Source organism: Pseudonaja textilis, chromosome 4 (assembly GCF_049901715.1).
Source record: "Pseudonaja textilis isolate UNSWEBS1 chromosome 4, rPseTex1.2, whole genome shotgun sequence".
Taxonomy (NCBI): Eukaryota; Metazoa; Chordata; class Lepidosauria; order Squamata; family Elapidae; genus Pseudonaja; species Pseudonaja textilis.
Window position 1 is genome coordinate 9,932,874 of NC_141993.1, and position 22,302 is coordinate 9,955,175.

General features: G+C 44.1%; 1 protein-coding gene across 1 annotated transcript; it reads right to left on the reverse strand.

Annotated features, from left to right (window-relative positions):
• Positions 1-856: 856 nt before the first annotated feature.
• Positions 857-21,781, reverse strand: PLAU (plasminogen activator, urokinase). Its single transcript, XM_026710965.2, has 11 exons — positions 21,645-21,781; positions 15,963-16,083; positions 13,916-13,973; positions 13,125-13,229; positions 12,705-12,879; positions 11,345-11,436; positions 9,386-9,569; positions 7,643-7,788; positions 6,245-6,385; positions 5,727-5,872; positions 857-2,979 (listed from the first exon to the last, which is right to left on the reverse strand). Exons 2-11 carry the CDS (start codon positions 16,023-16,025, stop codon positions 2,791-2,793), a joined length of 1,299 nt encoding a protein of 432 aa, XP_026566750.1. The 5' UTR covers positions 16,026-16,083; positions 21,645-21,781; the 3' UTR covers positions 857-2,790.
• Between the last annotated feature and the right edge of the window lie 521 nt (positions 21,782-22,302).

The following is a 22,302-nucleotide window of genomic DNA, read 5'->3' on the forward strand; positions in this document are numbered from 1 at the left end:
CCCCTTTCATGTACAGAGGTTGGTCCCTTTGGTGGGGGGGGGGGAATCACTGCTCCCCTCTGGTAGTAGAATAGCTTGATCCTACCAGAAAAGGACATGGGGACACGGTGGCTCAGTGGTTAAGACAATGAGCTTGTTGATCAGAAGGGTTGGCAGTTCGGCGGTTTGAATCCCTAGCACCGCGTAACAGAGTGAGCTCCCATTACTTATTCCAGCTTCTGACAACCTAGAAGTTCCAAAGAAATAAAAATGCAAGTGTCAACTCAAAAATATTTATCTGGTCTTTTAGAGTTGACAGCAGAAAGGGAGTTGGGGAAGTAGAGCCTTCCTTAAATGCTTTCATAGATCATGGCTAGGCGGCCGAAGCTTCTGGCGTGCAAGATTATTTCTGGAGAGCATGATTGATGACTCTTGGCTATGGATGTGTCCCATTGGAGAATGTACATCCAGGTTGTGGGGGGGGGGGGAGACCAGGATCAAGGGTGAAATGAACGATGTGTCTCAGAGTCGGCTGCACTTAGGTAGTGCCAGCATGTTCACACCTAATAAATCTTTTTTTAAAAAAACTCTGTGAGATGTGGCTAAAGACTCATGATTTGAATGGAGGTGGATGTCGGAGCCCTGAGTAGAAAAATTGGGACCACTTTGGTGGCAAGGTAAGAGTGTTCCGTGCACCTTCGGTGCTTAGTCATGCCAGCCACATGACCACAAAGACAACTTTGGACAGCGCTGGCTCTTCAGCTTTGTAACGGAGATGAGCACCGCCCTCTAGAGCCGGAAACAACTAGGATGTATGTGCAGGGGGAACCTTTGTCTTTACCTCTATCTTACACCCCAAAGAAGACACAAACATCTGTTTTATTAACAGGGAATTTTATTGGTTGTTTAAACCTGTAATATATATATATATATAAAAACAATAAATTAAATAAAGTAAAAATATTAAATAACAAGAGAGGGTGCCAGCCCCCATACAAATTATCTGTTCATGGAATAAAAGAATATTATAAAAAGCTAATACTATATTTACTAAACAAGTAAATCGCCAAACTATACATTAAACATTTTTACCTCACTACTCGTGTTGATCCAATTCCAGCCTTGTTCAGGTCATATTCAGAGATGGTAGATACATTAGGAAATTGGGACCTCTATGGAATTATCCCTGAGAATACATTTTGACCTTAAAACTGCAGGCACATCTGCATTACCAACTTAATCATTTTGCTATTGCTCATAATTTTATCAAAGACTTCTGAGCATCTCATTACATTTCCAATATTCCATCTCTTCAAGCCCTCTCTTCAAGGACTGTTTCACTCTTTAGCTCAGTTGAGTTGATGTTTTATCTTGTGCCTCGTGCTACTGAACATTGGTGGAATTTGACACGTAATAAAATGTAGCCACTTTACCGCTAAACAATTACAGTCGGACCTGTCATCAAGAAAAGGACCAAGGGTCCACAGAAGTTTCTAGAAGACCAAGATGGAGGATGCTGAAGTACAATGACGATTTAACCACATTGAATGCAACACTCTTTTATCTCGTGAATTTATAGCAGGGAAATGTATCTCTAAACATTATAAATTTCATTTTTTTCCCCCTAACACTTGTTTCCTAAGGCTTTTAAACAAAATGTCTAATGCATTTCTGACCTTTTAAAACAAAAGTAATACCAGAAATAGTTTGAGTTAAGTTCAAAACATTTATCAACCATAGCTCCAATTCATTTCAACTGAAGCACTTTCTGATGCCTCCACTTTTTAAAATTCTTGAGAAATTCTGCTTCCTGTCTTTCTGAGCAGAAATGGCCTACCCAAAGTTATCTATGGACCTAAAAACTTTTTACTATTTTAGAAAAGAAGGGCCTGCTTGCTTAGAGCAATAATTGCAGACTCTAATCTTGCAGTTTTAATAATGCCATTAGTAGCACATAGGTATTCCCAATGTTTTTTTTAACCACATTGCAATTATTTCAAATTGTACATGGCACAAAAACTTGAGGATGTAAAAATATTCCTGGGTGGACCCTAAATGGATCATTTGCTTAAAACCTTATTATTATCTCCACCATAGTTGGCAAGATGCTAAGAAACAAGTGCCAAGACTGGTTCCCATGTAAAACACAACTAGAGTAAAATATATCAGTAATTTTTAATGTATCGTCGTATCTACACTATTATTTTCATAGAAACTGGAATGTGAATAAGTACTGGGGAACGATTGCATTTTTAACCTCAATATTGCATCAGATCGCATTTTCAATTTTTTTTTTAAAAAAAAGGCAGTTAAAAAGGCAGCAAAATAATATTAAGCAAATATCAACGTGGCAGTGCAACCCCAGTTAAAAGTCTTTTAAATTTCATTCAGTACGGTAACATTTTAAAATAACATCAAATTGTACATTTCTGCACAATGGCACTAGCCATTAGTAAGTTATCAATTTTAAAACCTTACTCTTTAAAAAAAAAACCCACTAAAATTGTAAACCACCAACTCTTCTGGTGGGACATGATTTAAATCCCACTTAAATGTCTTTTTTGAGAGTTAAGCAGGGTGGGTTTGGCATGGGATAGTTTTTGTATTGTTCCCAGCAATGGCTTGAGCGCCTCTCCCTCCGAGAGATACATTGCCCGAACTTTAACAAATGATTCCCACAAGCCCTTGAGAAGAACCATCAACTTCAACGCAGGGCTTGGCATTTCAACACCTGAAAAGACTTGGCTCAAATCCCACGCATCTGACGTCATGGTTGACACCAAGCAAAGGAAAACACCCCCCCTTCCCTTTTCATTTTGGAGGGTAGAAACTTTTGAAATGGATTCTGTTCATGTTGGTGTCAATCCAAGGGATGTATCTGCTGACTCTGGTGTACACGCCAGGCTTCCTTTCCTTCGCGCAGCCATCTCCCCAGCTGACGATCCCATAGAGAACCATCCTGCCATTGGACATGCAGGTGAGGGGACCACCTGAATCTCCCTGGAAAAACCAAGCAAGACGGAAGGTGATCAGCAAGGGAAGGTAGCATTGTTTGAAAGTACAATTTCAGTTGGGGTCTCTTGTGTTCACAGCAGTGACTTTGTTGTCGCCTGTCGGCTGCCAGCCCCTCTGGCAACCAAATCAGATGAGGAGGAGGTATGGAAGTCAGGTTGCATCAAGGCAACCTGAGAGCTCTGAGGGGGAAGAGGGAATGCAGCTGTGTGTGTGTGTGTGTGTGTGTGAGAGAGAGAGAGAGAGAGAGAGAGAGAGAGATGAAGGCTGGGCCATCCATCAGCCCTCAGATGGAGAGGCAACAGTCCCCAGGTGTGGAGGAGGCTGATGAGGAAGAGGAGGAACAGCTGGGTCCAGTGTCTGATATGTGGATGCTCAGAAGGCAGAGGAGAGGAGAGCAGTGGAAATCTATGGGGCGGTTCTTGGGACGGAACAGTCACTGCTGCTAATGAAGCCCCACCCTAGCTCTGGGGATAAAAGGCCCGGTGAAGATGTGATAGACAACTATTTATCTCCTGGCTGTGTGAGAGAGACGTTTTGCAAAGGCTGCTGGTACTACTAATCAAGGGAACATTTATTTAACTACAGGGGGTTTGCCGTGTTTGGGAGCCGGTTAGAACGGACTTGTTTTCTCCAGGGACAGGAAGAAGCAGTGGCAGCTTCGGCCCTAACATCAAGGATCTCATCTTTACCAGATCCCTGAGATCCATGGGAAACCACAACAGAGACAACTTGAGTCTTGCCAAGTCGTAGCTGCCCAACTTGGCGGCCCAGTCACAAAACAATGTATGAGAAGCCAGCTGACAAAGGGGCCTCTAGACCCTTCTTGGCCCCTCGCTTCTTTCTGGGCATTTCTAACCAAGCATCATGCTGCGGCCTCTCACCATTTCTGTTTTGCAAGCAGGTTTATGCTGACGAGCGACACCATGGAAAGAACTACTAATACTCAAAAGATGCAGTTCAGTTTTGCAGCACGCCAACTGTGTCTCATGTTTCAACCAGGAAGTAAAGAGGGGGAGGGGCGGAACTTGTTCCCTGATGGAAAGTTTCAGCACGCACACTCCTGTCCATGGATGACCTTCAACTAACATGCTCGGTGTTAAAAGCCTGCTTAGCAAATCCTAGCTGCTTGTCCAAGCAAGTAGAGATAGTCCTACGATACAATTGAGCCCAAAATTTCCATGGCTAAGCCAGACAGTGGTTAAGCGAACTTTGCCCCATTTTACGAGCTTTCTTTGCCACTGTTGCTAAGGGAATCAGTTGTTAAGTTAGTAACACAGTTGCTAAGTGGAACTTGGTTTCCCCACTGACTTTGTCTACTGGAAAGTCGTAAAAGGTGGATCATATGAGCCTAGGATGTGGCAACCCTCCTAAATATATGCCAGTGGCCAAGCATCCGAAATTTGAATGTATGACCCGGGAGAACAGTTGTGTGAAAAAGGGCCATGTCACTTTCTTCAGGGCCACTGTAACTTCGAGTGGTCACTAAGAAACTGTTGTAAGCCAAGAACTACCTGAATTATCCAGGCAAAGAAACCATACTGAAGAGCCTCAATGGCACAGTAGTTAGAGTGCAGTACTGCAGGCTACTTCTGCTGCCTGCCAGCTGCCTGCAATTTGGCAGATCGGATCCCACCAGGCTCAAGGTGGACTCAGCCTTCCATCCTTCCGAGGTGGGTAAAATGAGGACCCAGATTGTTGGGAGCAATTGGTTGACTCTGTAAGCTGCTTAGAGAGGGCTCTAAAGCACTGTGAAGTGGTATATAAGTCAGTATATAAGTCTAAGTGTCCTTCCTTCCTTCCTTCCTTCCTTCCTTCCTTCCTTCCTTCCTTCCTTCCTTCCTTCCTTCCTTCCTTCCTTCTTTCCATTGACTCAGCCTTCCATCCTTCCGATGTGGATAAAACAAGGACCCAGATTGTTGGGGGCAATATGCTGACTCTGTACACTGCTTAGAGAGGACTGTAAAGCACTATAAAAGTAGTATATAAGTCTAAGGGCTATTGCTATTCAGCATTGACTCAGCCTTCCATCCTTCCAAGGTGGGTAAAATGAGGACCCAGATTGTGGGGGGTTAATTTGCTGACTCTGTAAGCCGCTTAGAGAGGGCTGGAAAGCACCGTGAAGCGGTATTTTGTACAACATTCTTGGAGACTCTTCCCATCCTGCTCACAATCTTTGTGAACTGTTGCCTTCTGACAGAAGATACAGAACAATTAAAATTTGGACCACAAGTTTTCTGAATAGTTTTTATCCCAGAGCTATAGTTGCACTTAACAATGAACTTAAGGACCACCATCAGTGAGCTGTTGGACATTATTACTTGGTCTGCTGTGTGGATGTTTGTGTATTTTTAGGGGGTAGGGAACTTGGTGGGTGGGGAGGTGTTTGGGGATTGTCACTTATGTGGGCATGTTGAGTCTAGTCTCTGGGTGTTATGTGAATTTCATTATATGTGTATACTGTGTATATTTGAACAATGACAATAAAGTAATAAAAAAATAAAGTGCTAGTGCTATTAATGTGTTGACTGGGTCTACCCAATGTGCTAAGCAATAGTTGAGTGTTGATGATATATTGTGACATAATGTTCCACCCATCTCAGATTAGGCAAGCTTTGTGTATTACACAGACTCAAGTCTACTCTGCGTAGACGAGTCTTCACATCAGAGTATTCTCTTCACACCAGAGTATTCTGTAGTTACCAAGTGTGTAAATGACCCCTAAACAAACTTACACTGCAGGAGTCAGTCTTCCACTCTGAGCCTGAAGCGCAGAGCATGTTCTCGTTCACCTTGTGACCCTCGTAGTATCCTTTACATGTGGACTGGGGTATTAATTGTACATTAGCTGATTTCAGGACTCGTGAGTAGTAAATGGCAGCTGTAGACAAAAAACAGAGAAAAGCGGTGTGGGACAAGATGCATATTAACTTTTTTTTTTTACTTCAGAGAAAACAGAAGGGAGTGAGGCTTTCCACATGCGCAAACCTTGCTTGTAGCCCACATTCCAACTACATCTGCAGAGTCTATTCTTCACAAATATGAGGCTTTGCAAGGTTGGAACTGCAGATATGGTCCAGAGAGTCAAAATAGGAGCCAAAATCACTTGGTCAAAGCTCCACCCATTTCTCATGCATCACATATAAAAATAGGCGGAGCTTCAACCATACTCTGGTGGCCACCATCTTGTCTGGTTTTTTTTCCCCCATACTCTGAGATGCCTGAAGGAAGGAAGGAAAAACCACCCACTTACTTTTGCTTTGTTTTCCGTAGCCAGAAACTTCACAGTGGGAATGGTCTCTCAGCATTAAATTCTCCGAGGGCAAGCAGATGGTTTTGACAATGGCCGACTCTTTCGCACATTGGCCAGAAGATGACCTGATCTTCATAAGGGCTAAAAGAAGAGAGAAGAATTAAAAATGAATATAGCAAAACTGTAAAAAGTTGCCTTCAATTATTCATCCAACAAAACCTAATTTGTATTTAATGCTACTCATTCCAATCACTTTTCCAAATAATTTAATGTGTTTTAGACTGCATGTGTATTAACTCACATTTATCTGTTGATAAATTTATTTCCAAATTTAATTTATAAAATCCAAATCTTTGGTTTTCCCCAGCCTCCAAACAATCATTTTAGATTTAATCTCAGCTAGAAAATATACTGTAGCTTTCAAATAGTTCTGTTTTCTTAACTCAGTCCAAGAAATAAATATTAATCAATTAGCATTGATCCTCATCGGATATCAGTCACACTGGACTCAAATTAGCTGGATTCGTACTTAATACAATGAACCAATGGGACTTTTGTTAACTTAAATGTCACTTACTTCGGTAGCCCTATGCTAAGTCTAGGCAAATTTAGAACTAAATACATATGCAACAACATTTCTCCCTCATTTATATCTAACTGAACTGTGAATCAAAGTTTCTGCACACAGATCACAAACCAGAGCTAAGATAGCAATCAAATTAACCCCGAATGATTGGTTTCTGTCTAACTCTACTTTCCTTAAATATTAAACTGATCTCTTTTAACCAGGGTTCGGGCTCAAAAAATGTAGCAACTGGTTCCCTGCCTGACAGAAGATAGAAGAAAGGTGGGCATGGCCATGGTGGGCGTGGCCTAGTCTGCCTCCTGCACCATGGTGGTGGTTTCCTCCTTCCCAGGGTCCAGAGGCCCTCTGGAGTTTTTCGCCCTCCCCGAGCTCTGTGCGGGCCCTGCACTTACCTGGGATACAAAACTGGCCGTGTGGAGACTCATGGGAGGGGTGAGGAGGTGCCCCCCACTGGAGTCTCCAAGGGTGGGATTTACCAGTTTGCCAAACTGGACATAAAATTAGCAACCGGTTCGCCTGAACCGGTGTGAACCGCTAGCAGTTCACTCCCTGCTTTTAACTTTTTACACATACGCTCTTTCCAGAAAAAGGAGAGTTTGACTATACTGATATTAATGTTAATATTCTCAAAACAATTATTGCTAGTGAATAAACACCTCACTGGCTTGGAGAAAAAGGGAAGACTTCATTTGTATTCACCCTTTTTCCAAACCGTTATTTGTGGTCACCATCCCCCCATATTGTATTTCAGCATGAGAATCCAATCAGAAAGTTTTGTGCTGGGCAAGAAGACAATGCAGAAGGTCACTCACCGATATCATTGTTATAATCTCTGTTTTGTTGCGAAAACGCCTCGTGAATGATGAGCCTCTCCACGCTAAATTCTTGATCATTTGCATTGCTAGCATTTGTTGCAGATCTCCCCAACCTAACTATGAGCTTGGATGTATCAGAGCCACTAAAAAGAAAGAACAGGCAAATAGGGTACAGCTGTGAATTTCAGAGAGCATTTGAACCAACCAATTTCATCCTGTCATTGTTTACTTGTTAAACTTTTATAATTATTTGACTCGTTGCATTCTTTGCACAGACCCACAAAGCGCTTCATAAAATTCAGCAAAGTCATTTCTAGCTGTCCTTGTGTTCAAAGTGGTCCTTGCCCCCATTTTTCTGGACTTCAACTCCCAGAATTCTGGGAGTTGAAGTCCATCAGTCTTAAAAGTTGCCAAGGTTGGAGACCCCTGGTATAGAGCACCTGATCTCATCTGGGCTCTGAAACTGAGCAGGTCCGGCCAGATCTGTTTGGTTTTCTGGGTGGTTTGTTTTTTAACCTGGGGGACAATTTTTTTTAACATTAATTGGGAACAGAGCAGCGCTAAAATTGCTACCGGTTTGGTGGAACGGGTGGTAAAAAAAAGCTCTGATGATCAGCTGAAAGGAGAAAAAAGAGAAAAGTGCAGGATCAGCCCTCCCATCTGCCCCTGTGCTTTTCTCTTCTTTATCCTCTCAGCTGATCGGCATGGCAGAGCCTCAGCTGGTGTTTGGAAAGCTGCGCATGCGTGTTAGGTGCACACACACATGACGTGCGTGATCACCAAACCAGTAGGGAAACTGATAGAATCACACCACTGGAATAGAGGCATGGAAACAGGATACAGAGCGGGACTAGGGCTGCTAATTCAAGGAGGGTTATAGAGCAGGGGTCTCCAACCCTGGCAACTTTAAGACTTGTGGACTTCAACTCCCAGAATTTTGGGAGTTGAAGTCCATCAGTCTTAAAAGTTGCCAAGGTTGGAAACCCCTGGTATAGAGCACCTGATCTCATCTGGGCTCTGAAGCTGAGCAGGTCCGGCCAGATTAGTCTATGGAAAGGAGATCAGAGGAAGGATAAAGATTAAACTGGGTATTAGGAAAACATCCCAGAAGATAAGAACAATTCACTTCCATGCAGTTGCTAAGAGATTGTCAGAAACTGAACTCCACTTGAAGGAGACTTCACTTTCTAAGTGAATACAGAATTAACAACATAAGCTGTGGTCGTAAGTCTGTGTTTGGGAGAGTAGGTCTTTCCTAATTTTATTAAGGTAATTACTTCTGCCTAAGCCCAGGAGATTATTTTATATCAATCAGAGGACTACCCTCCTGTCACTGATGTAGAAGATGACACCGTCCAGAAAATGGACTTGGCAATGAAGATGAGGCCAATGATGTTTGGGTGGAGTACATGCAGAGGTGGTATTTAGCAGGTTCTGACCAGTTCTGGAGAAATCCCACCTCTGACTGGCCCCACCCCTTTCTCTCTGCCTCCCATTGAGTCCCAGCTGATCGACTGAGTTTTCTTTGGTTGCCCCGTACAGGAGAACGCAGCTGGAAAGCAGGTTAGTGGGGTGAGGAGGGAATGGGGATTTTGCAATAAGCTTCCCCTAGAAGCGGAGAGGGAATGGAGATTTTGCAGTATCCTTCCCCTGCCACACCCACCAAGCCACGCTACGCTCACCAAGCCATGCACACAGAACCGGTAGTAAAAAAATTTGAACCCCACCACTGGTACGTACATGCCCGAGAAGCAATGGGCTGCTGTAAGGACCCAGCAGGGGTCAATGAGGCTGCCACCACAAAAAAACTGGTTCCCTCTGGAGTGGAAGATGCTGGCTATCCAAGGCTGGGATTCAATAGGGGCTGTCAGACCACCCACAATCTTGAAGTTCCTGCTTAAGTGCCTCTGACCACACGTCCTGCCTATGAAACGAAAGAAAACAACAACACATTGCTAAAAGGTGTGCTCCAGTGACCACAGGCAAGCCTTCTGCCCTTGTCACATTACACACAAAACATTAGATTCTCCATCATGGGAAATTTTCTCCACAAGGGCTTATTTTACTAAAGCAGATTCTCAACTAGCCAAACGTTAGCAAAAACTCTTCCCCTGTTCTGTATCATTTTAGACTACAAAATGAGAAGGGGTTTTCATTCTGCCTCCACCAAACAAAAAAACCTTGCATATTAGGGAAGGAACCTAGCAGGTTGAATAGGGAGGAGGTTGAAAGACGAGCGTGTTTGTACAAATATTTTTGCACCTTTCTGCTAAGGCTTTTCAGAAATTGAGAAGACACAAAATGTTACGAAGATGTTTGAGGTTGACAACAACCTGGAAGCAATATGTTTGCCCTTCCTTGGGACCAGTTCCATTCTCTTTTACCTCTCTCAGTTATGGGGACATCTGTGCCCCTGCGGCTGATTCACAACTGAAATTCTTCCAGCTCCCCCTGTTGAGTTTGCAGGAGCTCCAGCTGAAGATCACCGGAAGATCCATGATGCACACACAACCTCTCTTTTAGATAAAGCTCCCATTGTAAATTGGGTTAAAATGGGCTAAAAGGGGCTTGGCAAAGAGAAACCCTCTGGACAATGGATAAGCTATGGAGAAAACCTCCCTCTCACTCTGGGAACACTTTAAGCTCCTGTAAATGCAGCCCTGGTCAAAAGGGTCCAGCAGAGATTATACTACCTGAGACTTCTCAAGAAACAACTGAATGGAAAACTGCTGGTGACCTTCTACTGTTGCACCATAGAGAGCATTTTAACTTACTGCACCTCTGTATGGTTTGCCAATTGCACAGTGGCAGATAGGAAAGCACTCCAGAGGGTTAATGTCATTGCCCAGAGGATCATTGGTTGCCCTCTCCCCTCTTTGGAAGAGCTTTATAGCTCCCGCTGCCTTAAGAAAGTTCAAAACATTCTCAAAGATCCATCTCATCCTGGGCAGCCTTTTTTTGAACTATTACCATCTGGCAGATGGTACAGGACAATAAAAACAAGGACAAATAGGCTGAAAAACAGCTTCTATCCCAGGGCAGTAACTCTATTGAATTCTACTGTATAGTGTAATATTAATGCAATTAATATCATGTTTTCAATTTAATTGCATAGAATGTGAAGGATGTGTGTTTGGGTTTTATTTTTATAGTTATAACGTACACTGAAGCTGGCATTTAATTTCTTTTGTATCAGGTGCAATAACAGTAAACTAAACTAAACTAAACAAACCACTTAAAAATGGACCGCCCTAAGACATCCATCACTTTTGCACTACAGTAGAACATCTTACAAACATTTTTAAAAAGCAATTGTCAAACAGGACTTTCTGGTTCTCACAATAATATTTGGATCCTCTGTAATATAGCGTTCTTTGATTTTAAGAGGGGCACATTTATCTTTTTTTTTTTTTTGCTTTGTTTTTCACATACTTAGCTATTTTCCTGAATGTGTCAAGTTGGATTTATAGAATTTAATAATATTTAAAAGTTTACCTTATAACCTATTGCTTTTTCTGTGCATTTTCTAAATGTCCACATTTTTATCGCATTTTTGCCCACCAAATATAACATACAAATAAAAGTTCTTAATATAATGCAAAAAATATATATGATATGGCAAGCTGTCTTCATGTGAATGTAATTAACATCTCTTCCATCTCCCATTTTGGATCTCATCATATCTATATAACAACTTACCGTTTTGACATGTGGGTATGTCACAAGATGTCACAGATGTGAGATATCCCTTCCGAACATAGCACCATGGCTTAGAACGGCCGTCTGGATTCCTAGAAACCATAAAAAAAATCTTCATAAGGATTAACCCTCGGAAAGATCAAAAATGACCTCTATGTGTCAGTGTTCCAGCAAACCTCCATTCCAATCATTAACTCCGAGAAAAATATATCTCAAAAGTACCTTTATTAGAATAGCACCTGGCACATCTGTGGAATCCCGAATCTAAAAATTTTGGGGCATTCCACAATTCCCCAAACTACAAATCTGCCCTCCCTACTTGGTCATCACATGCCCCTATCACCATCTGTCCACAGGTAAGATCCTTATTTCATCCTGCACCATACTCAATGACCTTGAACTAATGAAAGAATTTTATTTTGTCTACTTAGAGCTACTTAATTGAAATCACCCCCTTCCGACTGTCTCAGGCTATGTGGCAGCATGGGATATGGCTTCCAAAGCTGACACTAAGGTTCATTTTAAAGGTTCCTTACAGCATTAGCCCTGCAAGAACTTCATATAACCATTGGTCAAAAGTTGATGATTCCTGAGCCTTCTGACAAAGAACTTTTGATTGATGGCATGTTGCCATCATGTTCTCTTATTTAGCTGATAGAAACAAAGTTAGCCTTGTTACCTGGCCACCTTAAAGAGACTGTGTCAAAGAAGTCGGGGTGTGGGGAATGAGTTCTTCAAAAGTTTGAGAAGAATATGTCTGCATATGTCTCTCACCAGAGTTGCAGAATCTGTATCATTGCTTTTATTCATGCAAAACGTCAGAAGCAGGAGTGGGTTATTACCGGTTCTCCCCCGTTTGGGCGAAGCGGTAGCTAACTTTATCCATTTTAATTGCTGGCTTGGGAAACTGGCAAATCCGACCCCTGGCTGGGCCCACCCACCTCACCTCGCCCCTCCCGGGAGTCTCCATGCAGCTTGTTTTGGATCGGTACAGGACCTGTGCGCAGCCTCCTGGAGGGTGAAAAACGGGCCACCCTGAGGCTCCGGAAGGGCCTCCGGAACACTCCAGATGGCTCCGAAGCCCAGTAAAGCCGTTTTCACCCTCCCGTAGGCTCACGGAAAGTCTCCAGAGCCCAGGGAAGGCAAAAACACACACACCCAGGCCGTGGTACAGAAGGCCGACTAGGGCACACCCACCATGGCCATGCCCACCTAGCAACTGGGCAGAGAACTAGTTGCTAAAATTTTTGAAGCCCACCCCAATCAGAAGGCACCATTCAAATGTATAGATTGGAATATGGAAGGTGGAAAATATGACTCTGGTTGCAAAGGGCAATAGACGATACACTAACATTATTACCTGCAATAGTTGTGTCTGCCTAAACCAAGCTCCAGCGAATTTTCCGCGTGCACATTGTAGGGCCGCCTCTTGACTAAGTGGGAGTCCCAAAACAGACACTTTTCCCCATTCTCGTTCTTTGACTCAGTCCCTCTGTAGTCAGTGCCATCCCCAGTGTAACATCTGGTTGCAACATCTGAAGGAAAAGGAAAGAGTCAATGTTGAGTCATGACTGAGAGAGGAGTGCAGATTTCAGAACCTGCGCAAGGAAGCATCAATTTCCTCCGTTTAGGTCATTGTAACAGCCTCCTCCAGCCGCAAGAGGCTTGCGCAACCACGAAGGAAGGTGCAGCAGGACCGTGTGAAAGTACACAGGCGTGTGTCTGGATGCCAGATTATCTTATCCAAACCAGTTCCCCAACTGAAGAAATTGTGAAGTACCTATCTCACAGTGATCTCCATCATATCCTTCAGGACACAAGCAGTACTTAATTTGAGAAAAGAGACCATAACTCAAGCAAGTTCCTCCATTCAAACAGCCACAACCTGTAATCAGATATTTGAAAAAAAAAATTCATTTTTATTAAAACATAAATATGTAGTATGCATTATGTACACTAGGGATTTAGTGCAGGGGTGTCAAACTCAAGGCCTGCAGGCCAGATCCGGTCTGTGGGGTGCTTGGATCTGGGCCACAGGGTCGGCCTGGAAACAGGGAAGGACCAGCTCATGGTGCCTCTACCAGTGAAAAGGGAGGACTGCGGGGAGCCCTCCCGAGCTCTGTTTTTGGCTGCGACGGCCTCCTGCAGCCCTCTGGCAATGAAAATGGAGCTTTCCTCAGAAAATGGAGCTAATTCAACGTCCTGCAGTCCAGGCTCTGCTGGGCTCTGTTTTTGCTGACAGAGGGCTACAGGAGGCCGTCGCAGCCAAAAACGGAACCCAGGAGGGCTGCGTGTGAACTGCAGGATGTTGAGCTAGCCACGCCCAGCCCAGCCATGCGCATTCTCCCCCCCCGCCCCCAGCGAGGTCAACTGCAACCCTGATTTGGCCCTCAATGAAATCAAGTTTGACACCCCTGTTTTAGTGGACCCAAACTGCCCTCCCCCCCCCACTGTGAAAGTTGCTGCTCCTTAAAGCTTAAGGACCAAACACGTGGTGACAATTTGTAATTTGCTACTTGACCAAACCATAGCAGTCTTTAGAGTTAACAAAAAGGAGAAAAGTTTATTTACCTTTGTAGTCATATTTAATTTTCTTCGGCAGCTTCTGTTGTCTCTGCCAAGGATAAGCCTAAAACAAAACAACATCCATAAATACACACATACATGGATCAATATATTAACAACTATTTTCTTATTTGATACAGCTACAAAACAGGATTTTGTTTTTCCTCATGAAAACTCCGGATCCCAGTAATTCAGGGAGAGTTACTGGTGGATGTTAGCTTATATGCCCTTCCAAACATCGATTTCCCCAATGGCACTATTAATGTAAAAGGGAAAACAATGACCGCCTACTGATGGAGAAATCAAATTAAACTGTATTTAAGTCATGTAATCAATTAAAATTTATTTGATTAAATGTAGCTCCTTACAAAAAATTGGTACAGTTCTCTGCTCGAAAAGAAATCTATGGGTTCTAAAACATCTAGACGTTTGTTTTTTTTAAAAGACACAGCAGCAAACTGTAGGCAGCATTCACAAATGCATCTACAAGGATGTCCAAATACTAAAATAATTTTGTGAACACATGTAGAGCAAAGCTGGGCATTTTATAGTTCCCTGGGCTACATCTGGCTTTCCCTGTCCAGCCCATGTGAATTGCTTTTATTTTGAAGGCAATTGTTTGGTTTTTCCCCCAATTTATGTATGTCCATGCATGCATCTTCCCAGGCTTGTTGGTTTGACCCTCCACAATAGTTCCAGTTTCTCATGTAGTCCCTTGGGAATATAAATTGCTTTCCCCCACCACCACCACTACCACCAGGGACCTAGAGGTTTCTCCTACATCCTTATAGTGATTAGATGAGCTGCCTTCAGGGGTGTACCAAGGATATGGTTAAGAGAGAAAAAAAGCCAATATGGCAGCTGCAAAGATATAATTAAAGCTCAGCTTGTTTTGATGTATGGGAAGAACGTCAATCAAACCATTATATCAACTGACTTGAATTTTTTTTTACCAACCGCTGAGGATAACCCTGTCCTGATGTTATCAGCCCCTGTCGGAGTCTGAATCTGAGGAAGAAGCTGAACATCTGACAGGGAGTGGGAGTGTGGCTCTGTTGGCTGTGGAAGAAACCCGGGAAGGGCAAAGTCCAGCTGCGCAGAGCAGGGCGGGGTAGAACAAAGGAGAGGGGGGTTGGAGGAAGACCCACCCCCTCCTCATTCTAGGGCACAGAGGGAGGAATGGAGAAGAGAGCAACATGGTTGCATGGCTTATGGGGGAGAAAAAGGCCCTGATTCCCTTTATTAGTCACAGTTGGGAACACAGTGTATAAGAAAGGCAGGCTGCGTGCGGCAGGCTGCTGGGAGCAAACGTGACTTTAATCCTGTGTTGACATGACTTATCTGTATTCCCGGCATCTTCCCAACCATGTGAGTTTTGCCATGCCTTCAAGTCTGAAATTCTTGCTCCTGCCCTGCCAAACTAATTACTTCAGTTTGGCTTGTTTGGACTTTAAGTTACAGTTTATGTGTACCTTGTTTTGGACTTAATTTTCTGCAGTCAAAGGCTGTTCCTGGGAGAGTTTTTCTCCAGTCAGAAGGTAACCTGGACATTGGGGGCAAAGTTGGAGATAATAAAGGGACTCTTATTGATTAACTGACTGTGTTGCCTTTGTGCCACGCCCCAGGTCATCACAAAGACATTCCCTAAACTACTCTACAAAGAGCAGGTCAAAGGCCTAAGAAAGGAAGGCTAGAAGAACAAAAACCTAGAGTCCAATATTTGGGGAAATATGCAGAATATATAAAAAGGAGTAACCCAAGACCAGAAGGGGCAAAAACCAAAATGCTGAGGTCACTTACTGCTTTAGAATAAACCCATAACATGGGTAGCTCAGTTACAAGAAGTGCCAACTCACTAACACATCATCAGACAAAACATTGTCTACGTTGACATGTGAAAAGCATAAGGAAGCAACGAAAAAAAGGGCTAAAAATACATTTAGATCATGGGTAGGAGTGGAAGTATCATGTTTATGTTCAAAAATGGAAGTAAATCCCAGCCATTGTCAGTTGTATCACTGGAGCTGTATCACTGGAGGGTTGCACAACCTACCGAAGCTGCCATCTCTGCGACGAATGCGCTCAGCATGACAAAGACGATGGCTTGCGGATTCATCCTGTTAGGCAACAGGTTCCTATTTGCAGTGACTTTGCTTCTTCTTCTTTGCTGGACTCTGAAGAAAGAAAAGAAGAAATTTGTCATTTGGGGCAACTCTTGGCTAAACACTTTTGTCTCCATTCCTGGTTTGGGGGACCGATGGAGTGGTTGACTCAGTACGGCTTTCCTCTTTAGCCATTTTGAACTTTATGAATTAGAGACTGTGGGAATATTAGATCATTAGATTATGTCATTAAGGGATGTACACCAATATATTCTTTATGAATTTCCTCATTGGTACCTACCGAATCTTGTGTTTTCACTTCTCTCATTGGACACCCGAATAAAAAGCAAGATGTAAATATACTAGGAAACAATAAAAACAACTTATATTGTTTTTATTGTTTCCTAGTATTTGATTGCTTATTAGTATCCTATGACTGTTGTATCTTATGATTCTTGACACACACACACACACACACACACACACACACACACATAGTATACTAAGAGCATATGCACCAAAGACAAATTCCTTGTGTGTCAATTACATTTGGCCAATAAAGAATTCCTATTCTATTCTATTCTATTCTATTCTATTCTATTCTATTCTATTCTATTCTATTCTACTCTACTCTACTCTACTCTAAATCTAATAGCCAATCATACCTTATAACCACACAGATGAACTATATAACCAAAGGCCCCAAAGGGGAAAAAATTCTGCTAAAAACAGCAAAATCAAATAAAATATTGGCTCATATCGAAGTGGACAGCAAGTAAACTGAGTTACAATATGGAAGTAGCCATTGGCATGGGTTTCTTTAAAACTCTAAGTTCCAAGCTTGCCCCAAATATTGTATAGTGTGGTCTCTGTATTAGGGACCAGAGGGTTCCAATCACATTTCCTGCTAAACCCAGATTGGCAGTTGATGGTCTTCTAAACTTAGAATCAGGGGTGCCTAGAAATGAGATGAGGTGTGGCTAAAAAGCCCAGATGATGGTCCATTTCGAGCCTCGGTGACCCCATTGTGACCACCAACCTGTTCCTTTTTTGGAACATACTTTGTCTGCCCCTTATGTTAGGGTAAGGAAGCTGACGCCAAACTACTAATTGAAGCTCCGGTTTTATCCCTCAGATCTCCTTAATGGCCGACCACTTTCCATCAAGATGAAACACGGGCACAGTACAAAAACTAACGGCACGTGGGCTATCAACAGAGTTGATATGGTCCTTGCTGCTGGATGGTTGTGCCAAACACGGCAGTTCTGCAAATATTAAGTAAAATCAAGTTCCAGGCAGAAATAAACAGCTCCACGCCCAGGAAGCAGGGTTGGCTGATAGCTATCCCTGCTTACATTCCAAAAGTTAAAGAACATTTGGACTAGATATATTTTGCTCTCAGCATTTATTATACCTTAAGGAACAAATTCGAGGATGCATATAAGAAACCTGGAACTAGAAACAATGAAACTGTGAGACTCTAGAAAGAGTGCAGAGAAGAATAACCAGGATGATTAGGGGACTGGAGACTAAAACATACGAAGAATGGTTGCAGGAACCGGGCATGGCTAGTCTAGGGAAGAGAAGGACCAGGGGAGACATGATAGCAGTCTTCCAATATTTGAGGGGCTGCCACAGAGAGGAGAGGGTCAAGCTGTTTTTCAAAGCACCTGTAGGCCAGACAAGGAACAATGGATGGAAACTGAACAAGGAGAGATTCAACCTGGAAATAAGGAGAAACTTTCTGACAGTGACAGCAACCAACCGATGGAACAGAAGTTGCCTTTGGAAGTTGTGGGAGCTTCATCCCTGGAAGCTTTCAAGAAGAGACTGGACTGCCATCGGTCAGAAATGGTGTAGGCCAGGGTCTCCTGCTTGGGTGGGGTTTGGGGGTTGGACTGGATGACCTTCAAGGTCTCTTCCAACTCTGTTAATCTGTATTCTAAACAAACCCACATGTTTTTTTCCCTTAGGGATATTCATAACATATAAATCTTACTCTTGCTTCATCAATATCGAACAATATTGAAGAATATTGAACAATCTTTGCCTGATTTAATATTTTTTTCCAAATTTTAATCTCTCTGCAATGCAAAACATAGCAAAATCATTGTGCAGAGGTAGTAAAATAATCCTGTAAACAATTCACTAGCTGCTCCTGATCCACAGTTTTTTGCAAATTTCTGAAAGTTTTAAAAAACTTACAAAATCTGTTTATACCGAGATGACAATGGAGGAAAGATCTGCATATTACCAAAGTGAACAATATCGGCAATCACAAAATACTACAATGAGTGAACTGGATATTTACAAGTAATAAAAGTAACAAGTTTGAGGGGCAATATTTTTTTTCTCCCATAAATCTTGAAATCCATATTTTTCCTGTATATTAAAGATGGGGATTTTAGAAATTGGACAGAATCTTCATATAGCTCTAGCAATGCAAATGTTTTGAAGTAAGAATGTGTGCATGAACAGAATTACAGATTCCTGCTGCATTAATACTTTCATTCCCCCAAGTGATGATCTGATCTTTACAACTCCAGTGGCTATTTCATCTCCCAGCATGTAGAGACCAAAGTGCCATTTCCATTAGATGTTAGGAAACCAACAAATATATCATTTTGTTTGCTAAATTAGGCGAGAAAGCACAGCTTTTCTGATTCGAAAAGTTCTTTTTTGAAAAGTGAAAGGGCAACAGGATAAAAGATGGTTGAATTTAACTACCCGCTTCAAGCCACTCACTTCAGGTTGTTTTATACATTTGCAAAAGTTACTTCAACAGGAAAATAGGGAACAAACTGTACGTGAAAAAACAACAACTGCTGACTCTCATAAGCCAGTCTGCTGTTGTTTTTGTTAGCTTACTCCCACATTATGTCACATTGTGCTTCTTTCATTCTCACAGAGGGTTTTAACCATTTAGAGGATTAAGAAATCCCCTTAGATAGAATCCTAAGGCTATTTACTCAGAAGTATACCCCAGTAAGTTGTGTAGACCTGCAGTTTAAGGCTCCAGTTTTCTGCGTTATTGGCCTGAAGCCCACAGAACTTTACTTCTGAATAAGCAAACGCAGAACTGATTGCATCGCAACCTAGAAGCCTTACTTCAGCCTCACTGCAGCCGCCAGCTTTTAGAAAAAGAGAATTCAGATCAAATTGTGCTACGTTGGCAGGAACAGAGGCGTCTTTTGGCTTTATCCCTTCTGACTCAGGATGATCAGGGAGAACATAATCCCGTTTGTATATCTCTGAATGATTTACAAGAGGGTAATGAGAGGTTTCAATCTCTGTAGTAGTAATAATTAGTAATACCTTTTTAAGCTGCTTCACAGATGAAGTCAGGAGAATTTGGCAGAGCATGGGCTTCAAGGTACTTTGCTCTTCATCCTGATAAGATGTGTACCTGCCTAACTGACTTACACATCACCTGCCAAGGACATGGTCTACATATGATGCTCAGCTGCAGCTCTCAACCTCTTGCAATGGAGGTTGGTGCCAGACTCTGGAATGCCACCTGCTGTAATGGGGATCTAATCGATTCTGCCAGCCCGAGATCAACCCATTCTCCCATTAATCGGATTTATCTATACATCCTCCATTACTCTACAGGTCTTTCTTAAGGACATCAAGATCCTAATCAGATCAAATCTTTTTTTTAATCTTCCGCAGTCAAACTCTGAACTCACCGCATGTTGCTATTCAATGTGTGTTTGTGTTTATTTCCATAGTCATAAGGCACACTGAAGATGGAATTAAATTCCTTGTACCAGTGCAATGTAAACTAAACTTAATCAGGGCAATTCTTAAAGAGTTCCCTTCCCAGCCCTGCAAGATCTTGCGTGGGACTGGGGTTGTCTCCAATTCTGGAGACTCTGCTGATCCCACCCAGGACTTGCCCCTGGCCAAAAAGGGCCAGTTAGCCAATAGCTCTGTCACCTCGTTCCTTTTATCTAGGCAAGCAGATTAAATTATATGCAGATTAAAAGCTCGGTCAGGGTGCTGCAGGAAGGCAGGCAGGCAGGCAGGCGGCTCAGAGGGCTTGTATTAGCAAGTTCTCTAACTCCGAGGTCGCCCTTTTAAAAAAAATATTTCTCAGGCGTTTGGGAGGCGGTTTGTCCCCGGGGCAATTTTTGGAAGCCCGTGTCTCCTGTCTGCCCAGGCAGGCTGGGATTCTCTGCAACGAGGAAGTTTCTCTTTCTCTCTCTCTCTCTCCTCCCAGAGGCGTTTTGCTGGTTTCCCTGCATCTGGCGCAAAAGGGCTGCAAGGTTGGACGGGTGACAAAAGCGCACTTTAGGGATTTCGCCAGCCGCAACGAAGGGTTGCAAAGCTAGGACGGGTTGCAAAGCTAGGAAGATTCAAGGGGAGAATCGGGAGGAGGGGCGCGGGGGGCAGCGAGGACTGCACCGACCCAGAAAGGGAGCAAGCAAGCAAGCAAGCAAATCCGGCGACTTTAACCCTGCACAGATTAAAATCCAATCAAACCGGCAGAGATGCGGAGGAAGCTGCGCGCGGTCGGGGGAAGAAGAAAGGCACAAGTGCAAACGACGACCATGGCCCTGCCTGGAGGGAAACCGGCGTGCAAGAGCAGATATTTGGGGTGGGGGCGGGGATGGAGTAGGGGGTGGGGAGAATTTGGCTCACAGTCAGAAAAATGGAGCGGCAGCTCTGTCCAACTCCGAAGGGTTTCTGAAATGCGGTGATTGTTTGGGGGAGTAAGAGGCTGACACTGTAAACCGCTTAGAGAGGGATGCAAAAGAACTACGAAGCGGTGTATAAGTTTAAGTGCTATTGCTATTGACTCAGCCTTCCGAGGTGGGTAAAATGAGGACCCAGATTGTTGGGGGCAAGAGGCTAACTCTGTATACCACTTAGAGAGTTGCAAAGCACCATAAAGCGATATATAAGTCTACGTGCTATTGCTATTGTCTCAGCCTTCCGAGGTGGGTAAAAGGAGGATTGTTGGGGGCAAGAGGCTGACTCGTAAACCACTTAGAGAGGGCTGCAAAGCACCGTGAAGCGGTATCTAAGTCTAAGTGCTGAAACCATTGCGATTCCTCCTGCTCTCCCGCGCAGAGTCGCGAGTCCTAAGGGTGGGAGTGGGGTGTGTGCGTGTATGTGTATGTGGTCCCGATGCACAACACCTCTGCACATGCAATAGGGCCAGCGACAGACACACCGCGAGGACCTCCTAAACTTTGCAAACTGAAGGTTAGAGCGCTTCGGCTCCTCCTGCACGCAGGAACGCGCGTCCCCTTCCCCCCCCCACCAGGTTGGAAACGCGCCATCGCCCCCGCGGGGCAAGGCGAGCGCGAAAGGATCGCTCTCTCTCTCGCCTCAACAATCAGGAGGCTGTGGGTTCGATCCTACGGAGAGGCGAATATTTGGCGTAGACTCTCCTGCTCTGGAGCACTGGGGGTTGGACTAGATGGGACCTCCCGGGTCCCTTTGTCACCCTATGAAGCCAAAATCGCGGGGGAAAGCGGTTAACAGTATAGCAGAAGAGTTGGAAGGGACCTGGGAGGTCTTCTAGACCAACCCCCACTGCTCCAGCAGGAAGCAAAGCAAAGCAGCCGCTCCCTTCCCACGGCCTCAGAGCCGGACCCCTCAGGCGGTCACCCCCGGCAGCTTACCAGTTCTCCCTGGAGCTCCGCGGCGTCGGCAACAAAAACTAAACCTGCGGCTGGGAATCCAGGCGCTGTCCAGCTGCCGTTTCCCCCTCCCAATCGGATGGCTGCCTGCCTCTTTGGCTGCCAGCGCCGCAGAGCCCATATATCAGCCTCGGCTCGGGCTCTGATTGGCCCGCTGCCGCCGGTCACGCATTCCAACTGGGTGACGAGATCGAGGCCCCGCCTCCCCCCGGTGGGAAGCCGGGAGGTGGGGGCTGCTTTCGGAGAACGGCGAGGCTCCTTCGCCGTAGTGGGTGAGTCAGAGGGGGAATTCTGCCGGGCGGGCGGTTTTCCCGCTTCTTTGCCGGCAGCGCCTCAGGGAGATGCTCGGGGACCTGAAGGGACCGTGGAGGGAAGGGGGACGGGGCAGTTCCCACCGCCGGCGTGGAGCAGAGGAAAGTTTCCGGAGTTACCCCCCCACACGCACACCGAGCGTTTGGAAGCAAACTCGCCTTTAGAAGAGGCGACCCCGAAACTCTATGCAGGGCTCCCCGAACTTGGCAACTTTAAGACTTGTGGACTTTAACTTCCAGAATTCCTGAGCTAAGATAATTGGAGGAGGAATTCTGGGAGTTGCAGTCCATAAGTCTTAAAGCTAAATCATCTATCTATCTATCTATCT